Source organism: Solanum dulcamara, chromosome 2 (assembly GCF_947179165.1).
Source record: "Solanum dulcamara chromosome 2, daSolDulc1.2, whole genome shotgun sequence".
In the NCBI taxonomy this organism is placed as follows: Eukaryota; Viridiplantae; Streptophyta; class Magnoliopsida; order Solanales; family Solanaceae; genus Solanum; species Solanum dulcamara.
This window is the reverse complement of record NC_077238.1, coordinates 74,417,466-74,429,473: the sequence shown is the minus strand read 5'-3', so window position 1 is coordinate 74,429,473 and position 12,008 is coordinate 74,417,466. Positions and strand designations below refer to the sequence as shown.

Sequence of the window (12,008 nt, the reverse complement as noted above, 5' to 3'; positions counted from 1 at the left end):
GGTATGATTTTTTTCAGCCAACTTTGACCAATTTGAATTTTCCATCTTTAGTTTACGTTGCCAAGTTGAATTCCTCCCTCTTTAGTTTACTGAACTCCTCATATTTAATCTTGCCACTTTTGACTTTGTTGAAGTCGGTTTTAATTTTAACAATAAACCCCGCCATAACCCTTCTTTCTCTTATCTATTTTCTGCAATGGCCAAAAATTGAGATTCACCATCTTGCAGGGGTAAATTTTCTTCCCAAACGCCACCATCTAATATTGAAAGATAGTCCTCCCGAGGAGAAAGAAAGAGCCCCTCCAAGCAGCAGTTACGAAGCACTTGGACTGAAAGCTTGTGACTCTTCAGTTACGGCAAATCAGGAAACTAGTATTATGTGGAAACAGATTTCTTTGATTATAAGTGCAAGGATTCGAATAGTCGACTTAATGAATTTAGAAATCACATTGCTCTATTCAAACATTCATCAACACTTATTTTCTATAAATATCTATAAACTGCACTCTATTCAGGATTATTAGTTCAGAAGTTGATGATTTCTCACTTGATTACTATCAGCAGATTCTAAGAGAAATTGAGAATTCATTAACATTCTTCTGTCAGAAAAGGCTACTCAGGCTATGATGAATAAGTTCACCTTTGGCATTTTCACCTGCTGCACCCATTGCTATGAGCCACGAGCAATGACCATCCATTACGATCACCATCTCCATTCGGATGAAAATTTTGTCCTGTTCTATCAAGTAAAGAAAAATAATGTGGTTGCTGTATGACCTTTCAAGAACAATACTACAAGATGTTTTGGAAACTCATCTCTTAATAACAGATTGGGCCAGAAATGTCAGCCAATCTTTTCTTGAAAATACAAGTACAGAAATTTGGGTATCTGCAAGAATCATCATAGCTAAGAACCCAGATATTCCAATACAAAAAACTGACTAAATTTGAGAAAAGAATCATGCTCTATTTTACAAAGCTGTGATATTTCTTGAATCGTTTAACATAATTTGAACATAAAACCTTGAAGATATCCCAATTTCTACAAATGAATCAATATCTTCCTTGAATCACGAAACCCTAGAAAGTAATTTGAACATAAAATTTAAAGATCTAGGATCCCAAAACAGCCCAATTTCATCACCAACGCCCAATCTGCTATCGTTGAACAATTCAATGCACAAAAGAGAATAGTCATCATTGTACAACTTCCATAAGCAAACACTCTCACCTTCATACTTCTTAGGGAAATTCTCAGCAGTTACATCCCACACGTCAACATGCACCCCGCAACCATTCACCAAAATTTTGGCCATTTCCAATGTCCAGTATCGAAGAATGTACTCAAACGTCTCGATGAATGGAATCATCAGCATTCTTGCCTCAACCTCGCCACTGGTGATCTTTATCTTGATCTGCCATGGATTTTTCAGATCGATTTTTGGGGGAGGGTATACATCCCGTTTCTCAATTAGCTCTCGAGTCACTACATGTGGAGTGTTGTTAACTTTGCAAGCTTCTTCTTCAGCTTTTGATGGAAAGAAATTGTAAAAGAAGGTCTTCTTCAGGCTAAGGAAAGGCCTTTGATCAGACATTGAAGAAATTGTTACAATGATATCCAAAAATGAAAAAGAGATTTATGAACAGTAAATCCTAACTTGCAGTAGTGCTTCTATTTATAATAACCAACTTTGAGAGGGAAATAAAGAAATTTATTATTGTTAAGATTGATTTCTGAACAATTAATACGGATATGTACTTCAAAAACTAATATTTTCAAATTCAAAAGTTGTTGCCAAACAGGAGCTAAAATTAAAGATACGTAGAATATACCAAAATGTTCTTCGATATGATAGTCTTGAACAACAAACATGATATGTGGAATATCCCTATTTCACATTGTTATAGAATTTATATGAAAACGGCAGATAATACATCGATTCATGGAATATTAGATGGTTTTTGCTAAGCCAACTCATATTGAAGCAAACAATGAGAATTTTTAGGCAGCATTAGTCAAGGCGGAAAAACTTTTTTACTTATTAAAAATTGTTATTTACATATCGTCTCTTCAGTAAGATGAAACTGCATTGCATTTGTAGTTTAAACGTTCACTTTAAAGAGAGTATATATGGAAAATTGATGTGTAAATGTATTATTACTTCACCTGTTATAATCAATGTAGCTTATGTTAAAGTCTTGTAGAGATTTTTAATTGATGGAGATTTTTTTAATCTCATAAATTATTCAAGTCATATTTTATTTACTTTTTCATGCCTGCGCGAACACGGATCCATTTATGAGTAATAATTGAATGTAAAAAACTTCAGATAGATTTCATTTAAAAGTAATTGAACATAGTCTAAAAGAGTGTAACTAGAATAAATCTAGAATTATTAATAGATAAAGTGTCGGTGAAAGTACCATAAATTACAGTTGAAAATAAATGAACAAATATAGATAAATAGATACTCGGACTAAGATGCGGACATCTCGCTCTCTTTAAAGAGATTCAAGTCCACTATGACATAATCTTCATCGATTTAGCAGCTTTTCTCCTCCAGGATACAATAACCCAACAATGTTTTATAAGTCAAATAACTCTGGATTAGTTAAAGAGTATAAAGCTCCATAGACCATAAAAGAACACCTTCCTTCAATATATATATTTTTTCCTTTGTATAGTGAAAAAGTCGGAGACTTAGAATATTTTTCTTGTAAGGTAAAAAATAAATTTACAATGAAATATGGCCAAACAAGATAAGAAATGATAACTATAAGTTAGTTTGATTAGTTAATTTGTTAAAGAAATTAGTACTATAAGTTAAACAAACTTGTAATTGATTTTAAAGTCTTAAATGTTAGGATTTTTAATACAATTCAAATAAGGAAAGATTTAAGAAACAAAATTTGGTCAATTTAAAAATACTAAATAGGGAAAATTATGCGGATAAACAAACATATACTAGTTAATTAGCTAACATAGCTATAATTTGAATTAATTATGACTCGCGGCAAACATCTAGCTGTAATTATAATTTGAGTTTTGTATAATTCGCGCGATTATACAGTTGAGTTTTGTATAATTTGCGTGATTTATACAAACGCTGTGCGTGAATCGAATTGTATAGCGAAATATACAAGCACTACAAATTGTATAGCAAATTATACAAACGTTGTGCATGAATTGTATAGTGAAATATACAAATGCTATACAAAAACTATGAATTGTATAGCGAATTATACAAACGTATAGAAATGCTGCGCCAATTATACAAAATGACAATTATTTCAAAATCGTAAATATTAGGATAATAACTAAATGATAATTACTTGAGAAAAATAATAAATGACAATTTTTTGTATTATAAAGTCATTTAATGAAAGAAAAAAAGTTCAATCAATATTTTTAAAGGTGTTCATGTTTTTAATATACTCCCTCCAAAGTAAGTGGTGTTTTAATTTTTTTTTCATTTTGTTTTAAAATAAGTGGTGCTCTTATTCTTCCAAAATTACATAACCAAGAACCAATAATAAGCTTTTCTTTAATTAAAGGTAAGTTTTGCACTCCTTATTTTCTAGGAATGAGTAGTTTTTCAAGTCCAAACTAGAAATACTACTTATTTGGAATGTAGGGAATAGTATAAAAAAGAATTGAGCATGTTTGGATTGACTTTTCATTTTTTACTTATAAGCCAAAAGTCATAAGTTAGAATTTCTAACTTGTGGCTTTTGACTTATTTTTAGAATTTTAGCTTAAAACTAAGTGCTTATAAGCACTCTTTTAACTTACCCAAATACTCTAAAAGTGTTTAAAATTTATTTCAGTTTAAAATCACTAAAAATAAGCCAATCCAAAATTGCAAGGAGAAAATGTAATTAATTGTAACTATTTGATTTTGTAAATTGACAAACAATTTGGGACGATTATCTATAATAATGTGGACAACTAATATTGAACGGAGGAATTAGCGTGAGAAAGAAAATATAAAAAAGGTTTAATTGTTATTCCCATTCCATGTCAAATTAGGAAACCGTATTTGTAATGAGGATAATTATTGTTATTCCCATTCCATGTCAAATCAGGAAACGGTATTTCTAATATAAATTGACGTAACACCCCCACATACAATTATACACACCAAACTTTTTACTTTTCACTTGCTCTATTTGTTTGTTTGTTTGTTCAATTAATAATGGTGACTGGAGCTGAGGATAATGAAGAATGGGAAGTCGTATCAACAGAGAATGCATTCAAGGACGAATATGTTCCCCCGTGGCACAAACAAATTACGTTGAGGGCAATGGTGACTGGATTGTTAGATTTTTAAACAGATAAGAAAAAATAAGGTTTAGCAACAGATTTTACATTCATATGACATCTTACATAAGGCTTGAATACATATAACTATATAAGCTTTTTCAAAAAGTAAGTAGAGTCTATACCTATCCAACCACTTACAAAACAAATTCCATAAAACAAGGATTACCCTTCCTTTACAAACCAAACATAATATTTAAAAGAGAACACTATTAGACTAAAAAACTATCTAGAAAATCTCATTTTCTAACACTCCTCCTTGAGATTTTTCTTGGATACTCCCAGCTTAGCCCTTAGAACTTCAAATTTCCCCTTAGGAAGAGCCTTGGTCATGATGTCTGCAATCTGCTGATCTGAGCTGCAATGAACAAGTTTAACTTCGCCATCCTTCTCTGCTTGTCTGATAGCGTGAAACTTCACATTTATATGCTTGCTACGACCGTGTTGCACTGGATTTTTGGCCATAGATATTGCTGACTTGTTGGCAACCTTAATGACAGTAGCTTCAATGTCATTTTGCTCCAGATCACATAGAATCTTTCTTAACCATAGAGCTTGATTAGTTGCACTAGCAGCGGCGATGTATTCAGCTTCTGCAGAAGATTGAGCTACCACCTCTTGCTTCTTTGAATTCCATGAGAACATGCCTGAACCAAGTGTAAAAGCATATCCAGAAGTACTTTTCATATCATCAATGCTTCCTGCCCAATCACTATCTGAATAACCCATCAATTTCCCTTGCTCTTCCTTTTTAAACCAAATACCAAAATCAGCAGTTCCCTTGATATACCTCAACGTTCGCTTAGCGACGCCAAGATGAACTTGACTCGGAGCATGCATAAATCTCGACAGAAGACTTGCTGCGAACATGAGATCAGGTCTTGTTGCTGTCAAATACAGCAAACTACCTATTAAACTTCTATAAACTGCAGGATCATCCCTATAACCTCCTTCAAACTTCGAAATCTTTTCATTGTGAACTAGTGGGGTAGATACAGGCTTGCATCTCTCCATCTTGAATCTTTTAAGAATATCCCATGCATATTTTCTCTGTGAAATGAAGATTCCATTTGTAGCTTGACGAATCTCCATTCCCAGAAAGTAATTCATTTCACCCAAATCAGACATTTCAAACTTGGTCTCCATTTCTTGCTTGAATTGATTTATCATAGCTTCATTGCTTCCTGTTAACAGAAGATCATCAACATAGAGTGACACCAAAAGCACATCTCCTCTTTTAGCCTTCTTCACATAAAAAGTGGCTTCATTTTCACTTCTCTTGAAGCCACAATAAATAAGATGAGAATCAATCTTACTGTACCAGGCTCGAGGAGCCTGCTTTAATCCATACAATGCCTTATGTAGCTTGTAGATTTTATACTCCATTCCTGCAACTTGAAATCCTTCTGGTTGGTCGATATAAATCTCCTCCTGCAGCTGTCCATTTAAGAATGCTGATTTCACATCCAAATGATATAATTTCCAATTTGATTGAGCTGCCAAAGCAAATAGTAGCCTTATTGTATCATGTCGTGCAACTGGTGCAAATGTGTCTCCATAATCCAGACCTGCAACTTGCGCATAACCTTTCACAACAAGCCTTGCCTTGTATTTATAAACTGAACCATCTGGATTAAGTTTGGTTCGATAAACCCATTTCACCCCTATTACATTTCTGTCTTTTGGTTTATCAACCAGCTTCCAAGTATCATTCTTCTCTATCATACCAATCTCCTCCTTCATAGCTTCAATCCAAACTTCATGTCTTGATGCTTCTTGATAGCTATTTGGCTCTGAGATTGCAACATTACATCTTTCATATATCTCAGAAAGGGACTTTATTTTCAAAATGGGCGAATCAAGTGAGGATTCCCCATCTGATTCTTCATCTTTTTCCAAATTTTCAGAGCCAAATGATTGGATTTCAGGCAGCGGACGCAAGTTCTGAAAATCTGCATTATCTTTCTCAATTTGCTCCTTATCCCAGTTCCAAAAAGCATGCTCATCTACTACAACATCTCTTCTGATGGAAATACTTTTTGTTTGCAAGCTAAAAACTCTATAACCTTTGGCTTGCGATGAATAACCATTAAAGATCCCCAATTCACCTTTCGGTTCAAGTTTGCTTCTTTTGACTGAAGGAACATGAGAATAGCAAATCGAACCAAAGATTTTTAAGTGCTTGGCAGATGGTTTTATTCCACTCCAAGCCTCAATAGGAGTTTTCTTATCCACAGCTTTAGTTGCCAACCTATTTAAAAGATATACTAAAGTATAAACAGCTTCTGCCCAAAAGCTTTGCGGTAGTTTCTTTTCAAGCAACAAATATCTAGACATTTCAACAACAGTCCTGTTTTTCCTCTCCAAGACTCCATTTTGTTCGGGTGAATAACTTACTGTCAACTTGTGATCAATCCCCATATCTTCACAATACTTATTGAACTCATTTGAAGTGTATTCACCACCATTGTCCGATCTCAAAGACTTCAGCTTACAACCACTTTGTCTTTCAATAAAAGCTTTAAATTTCTTAAAAACTGAAAATACTTGGGACTTGTTACTCAAAAAATACACCCAAGTCATCCTTGTTAAGTCATCAATAAAGAGAACAAAATATTTATTTTGTCCTAAAGATGATGTCTGCATAGGTCCACACACATCAGTATGAACTAATTCAAGTTTTTTCAGTTTCCCTCCAGGTAGCACTTTTAGGAAATGATTTTCTATGTACCTTACCCATCTGACATGCCTCACAGACTTCTTTAGACAGTGAGATCTCAGGTAACTCTTTAGTCAAGTCTTTCTCATACATAGACTTTAAAGTAGCATAGTTAAAATGCCCATATCTTTTGTGCCACAACCATGACTCATCCATACTTGCAAAATTTGCATTATCAAACTTCCCATCTAAAGGAAAAGATTTATCCACCATTTCTACTTTAACAATCAAACTATCTTTTGAGTCAAAAACCAAACAATGTTTGCCCTTAAAAATTAAGGAACAACCTTTCGACATCATTTGAGCCACACTTAACAAGTTATATGCTAAACAAGGAACATACAACACATTATGTATAAACTTTGTACCTTGTGTAGTTTGAAAGGCAACTGAACCCTTTCCATGTGCATCGATTGTTTCACCATTTCCCATCCTAACTTTAGCTTTGAACGACTTGTCAAGTGTGTGAAACAAGAGCTCATTGTGTGACATATGACTCGTACATCCACTGTCTATGACCCATGAGGATTTGTTGCTTGTGTTTTCTTCGTGAGTAGCCATAAACAAGCTTTCTTCTTCCTTTTCCGACTCTTCAACAAAATTTGCCTGCTGCGCATGATGTTGTTGTGGCTGATTCTGCTTGACCCTGCAATTTTTCTCAATATGACCCATCTTTTTACAGAATCTACATTGAATGGATGGCTTTCCTTTGAACCAGCAGTCTTTTTCTTGATGATTGGTTCTTTTACAGTGGCTGCAAGGTGGAAACTTCCCTTTCTTTGAAGATTCCTTCCATGGTTTTCCCTTTGCTACTTTATCTCCTTCCATCCTTCTATTGTCCTTCACAATCTGCTTGCCTTTATGTTGTGCCTGAAATGCCATTTCTGCTACTTCTCCATCTCTTATGCTTGATCTTTGTTCTTGGGCTTGCAACTTGCTGATCAGTTCTGCAACTGATAAAGTCTTTAAATCACAAGATTCCTCTATTGCTGAAATCTTGGACTCGAACCTTCCTGGTAAGCTTATCATCATCTTCTCCACCACCTTTGAATCTGGAAAGATTTCACCAAACAACCTTATTTTGTTTACAACTTCCACAAGTTTGGCAGAATACTCTTTCACAGTATCTCCTTCTTTCATCCTTAATATCTCAAATTCTCTTTTGAGAGTTAAGAGTTTGACAGCCTTCACTCTATCACTTCCATCGAACTCCTCTTTTAGCTTATCCCATGCTTCTTTAGGTGTTTCACAAGTCATTATTCTTGTGAAAATCACATCTGAAAGTGCTGAATGAAGACATGTGAGAGCCTTTGGTTTCCTTGACTTCGCATCTTCATAAATCTTCATTTGTGCAACTGTTGGATTTGGTCCAAGTGGAGGAGGATCATCTTCTCTTTCAATTGTTTCCCATAGACTAAGAGCTTTGAAATAAGCCTTCATCTTTATCACCCATATGTGATAATTTTCTCTTGTAAACATAGGAGGGCCTGCACCCAAGAAGTTGTTGGATGCCATGTTACTGCTGCTCACTGCTCAGCTCACCTTAGAAGAACTGGAGAAAACCTTGGCTTTCTTGCCTTCACAGATCCCTCAAGAAGAAGGGCTCTTGATACCACTGTTAGATTTTTAAACAGATAAGAAAAAATAAGGTTTAGCAACAGATTTTACATTCATATGACATCTTACATAAGGCTTGAATACATATAGCTATATAAGCTTTTTCAAAAAGTAAGTAGAGTCTATACCTATCCAACCACTTACAAAACAAATTCCATAAAACAAGGATTACCCTTCCTTTACAAACCAAACATAATATTTAAAAGAGAACACTATTAGACTAAAAAACTATCTAGAAAATCTCATTTTCTAACATGGATTGATCCTCAGTGTCGTCTTCAACTTCATTGTTAGCAAACTCAATCTCGCAACTGGTGTTATCCCTTCTCTCAATGTCGTAGCTGGACTCTTGGGATTCGCCGGGATTAGATCATGGACAGCTGTCATTGAGAAATTCGGAAAGTTGAAGCAGCCTTTTACTAGGCAGGAGAATACCTTCATACAGATGTGTGTTGTTGCTTCTTCTGGCATTGCTTTTAGCAGTGGGACAGCAAGTTATATGTTGGGAATGAGTCCATACATAGCATCTCAGGCAGATGCAGGAAATATACCAATTAATACTAAGAAACTTGCTATTACTTGGATGCTTCCTTATCTTCTTGTTGTCAGCTTTGCCGGCCTATTCTGAATTGTCGCACTAAGAAAGATGATGATAATGAAGTACAAGTTGACGTATCCAAGTGGAACGACAACTGCATACCTTATCAACTGTTTCCACACTCCTAAAGGAGCTAACCACGCCAAGAAACAAGTTGGTTCCTTGTTCAAATCGTTCGGGTTTAGCTTTATATTTGGGGCTATTCAGTGGATATTTGCACGTGATAAAGGGAGCGGATTTGCTAGCTTGCATACATTTGGTTCCCAAGCCTTTGCGAAAAGGTTCTATTTTGATTTCTTGTCGACATATGTTGGAGTTGGTATGCTTTGCCCCTCCATGGTCAACATATCATTGCTAAATGGTGCTAGTATCGTGGGCTTTGACGTGGCCAATGATTGGAGCGAAGAAAGGCGACTGGTACTCTGCCCATTTGTCCGCAACAAGTCTTCATGTTATCCAAGGATACAAGGTATTTATCGCAATTGCCATGATGCTTGGTGATGGCCTTTTCCATTTTGCCTACATGTTGGTGGTCATAATCTTAAGTTTCATAAAGAGGAAGAGTAGTCCTCAGGAAGATTGTTCAGAAGAAGACGATGATGACGAGAAGATACGAAATGATTACTTCTTGAAAGACCAGATTCCCAACTGGGCAGCTGCTTTGGAATACGCTAGTATTGCAGCAGTATCAATCATTGTGGTACCCATGATCTTCCACTCACTCAAATGGTATCACGTTTTGGTTGCCTATTTAATTGCTCCTATATTGGACTTCTACAATTCCTATGGAGCCGGCCTCACAGATTGGTCCCTTGCCTCAAATTATGGAAAAATTGCAATCCTCACATTTAGTTATTGGGTTGGTTTGGAGAATGGTGGAGTGATTGTTGGACTTGCTTCATGTGGTTTGATGATGAGCATACTAGACATAACTTCTGGCTTGATGGGAGATTTCAAGACTGGTTACTTAACCCTTACATCCCCGCGTTCCATGTTCTTTAGCCAACTCATTGGTACTTCCATGGGTTTTGTCATAACCCCTCTAGTCTTCTGAATTTTCAACACTGCCTATCAATTAGGTGATCCAGAAGGTTCATACCCTGCACCATATGCTCTCATGTATTGTGGATCGCCCTACTCGGTGTTGAAGGTTTTGGAAGTCTACCCAAACATTGCCTCAACTTCTCTATTTGCTTCTTTCTAGCTGCTATTCTCATCAACCTAGTGACTCAACTGCTGAAGAAATTTGAGACCAAGTATATAATTTATCGATTCATTCTGAGTCCAATGTGCATGGCCATACCATTTTACCTTGGAGGCAACTTTGCCATTGACATGTGTCTAGGGTCATTGATCCTATTCGGTTGGCAAATGTATAACAAGCAGAAGGCAAAAGATTTTGGACCTGCAGTGGCCTCTGGTCTAATATGTGGTGACTCCTTGTGGGGAATTCCAGCATCTGTTCTTGCTCTAGCTGATGTCAAAGCTCCATTTTGCATGAAATTTAGCCACATAATCCTTGTACAGAGCACTATTATCCCTTCCTCTTAAGTTTTAAAGTCTTTTGACTGTCTTTAACTGTCAAAATTAGGTTATTTTAGCTTAACATATTATTTTATATTTAGTAGCGTTCAGACAAGTTGAGTTTCTATATATTCTTGTTGATTTCAAATTTAGAGACGCTTTGTTTTAATAGAAATTTTGTTTCATTTCCATTGCACATCCAATAAAGCTGAACCTTTAATCTGCAACATATACTTCACTGTACTTTGTTCCCTGTGTCTATGAAATATCTCACAATGTGAATGAAAAAAAGCACAAATGGAGAAAAATACAAATATATATGTTTAGTCTAAGACTACTAATTGTAAAGCATGAATGACAAATGAGTGACGACTGTTTTAATCACATAGTCCTTGTACAGACCGCTAGTTTGAACATAAAACTTCAAGATATCCCAATTTCTAAAAATGAATCAATATCTTTCTTGAATCACGAAACCTTAGAAAGTAATTTGAACATTAAACTTGATGATCTTGGATCCCAGAATAGCCCAATTTCATCACCAATGCTCAATCTGCTATCGTTGAACAATTCAATGTGCAAACGAGAATAGTCATCATTGTACAACTTCCATAAGTAAATACTCTCACCTTCATACTTCTTAGGGAAATTCTCAGCGGTTACATCCCACACGTCAACACGCACCTCGCATTTGTTCACCAAACTTCTGTCCATGTCCAATGTCCAATGTCCAGTATCGAAGAATGTACTCAAATGTCTCGATAAATCGAATCACCAGCATTCTTGCCTCGACCTCGTAACTGGTAATCTTTATCTTGATCTGCCATGGATTTTCCAGATCGATTTTCGGGGGAGGGTATACATCCCGTATCTCAATTAGCTCTCGAGTCACTACATGTGGATTGTTGTTAACTTTGCAAGCTTGTTCTTCAGCTTTTGATGGAAAGAAATTGTAAAAGAAGGTCTTCTTCAGGCTAAGGAAAGCTCTTTGATCAGACATTGAAGAAACTGTTACAACGATACAATTCCCCAAAAATGATTATCTATTCCAAGTTGGCAGTTAAAGGATGTTGATTAAACCCCTCCAAAACCCCTCTTTCTCTTCTCTGTTTTCTCTGGAATGTCTTCTTCCTCCGAACCAAAAATTGAAACTCTCCGACTTGCAGGGGCAGATTTTCTTCCTATACCTAAAGGCTAAAGGGCCCAAACTCTGCCGTCTAATATTGAAA

At 35.7% G+C, this 12,008-nt stretch overlaps 1 protein-coding gene and 2 pseudogenes across 1 annotated transcript; 1 reads left to right on the top strand and 2 right to left on the bottom strand.

Moving 5' to 3' along the window:
• Positions 1–582: 582 nt before the first annotated feature.
• On the bottom strand, positions 583–1,702 carry LOC129876947 (uncharacterized). Its single transcript, XM_055952428.1, has one exon. The coding sequence runs from the start codon at positions 1,593–1,595 to the stop codon at positions 1,071–1,073; it is 525 nt and encodes a 174-aa protein (XP_055808403.1). The 5' UTR covers positions 1,596–1,702; the 3' UTR covers positions 583–1,070.
• A 2,470-nt stretch (positions 1,703–4,172) lies between these two features.
• Positions 4,173–10,929, top strand: LOC129880727 (probable metal-nicotianamine transporter YSL7; annotated as a pseudogene).
• A 318-nt stretch (positions 10,930–11,247) lies between these two features.
• LOC129872976 (uncharacterized) lies at positions 11,248–11,788 on the bottom strand (annotated as a pseudogene).
• Positions 11,789–12,008: the final 220 nt, after the last annotated feature.

Coding starts and splice junctions, on each gene's coding strand:
- LOC129876947 (XM_055952428.1), bottom strand. CDS start 1,595: ATGTCTGATCAAAGGCCTTTCCTTAGCCTGAAGAAGACCTTCTTTTAC.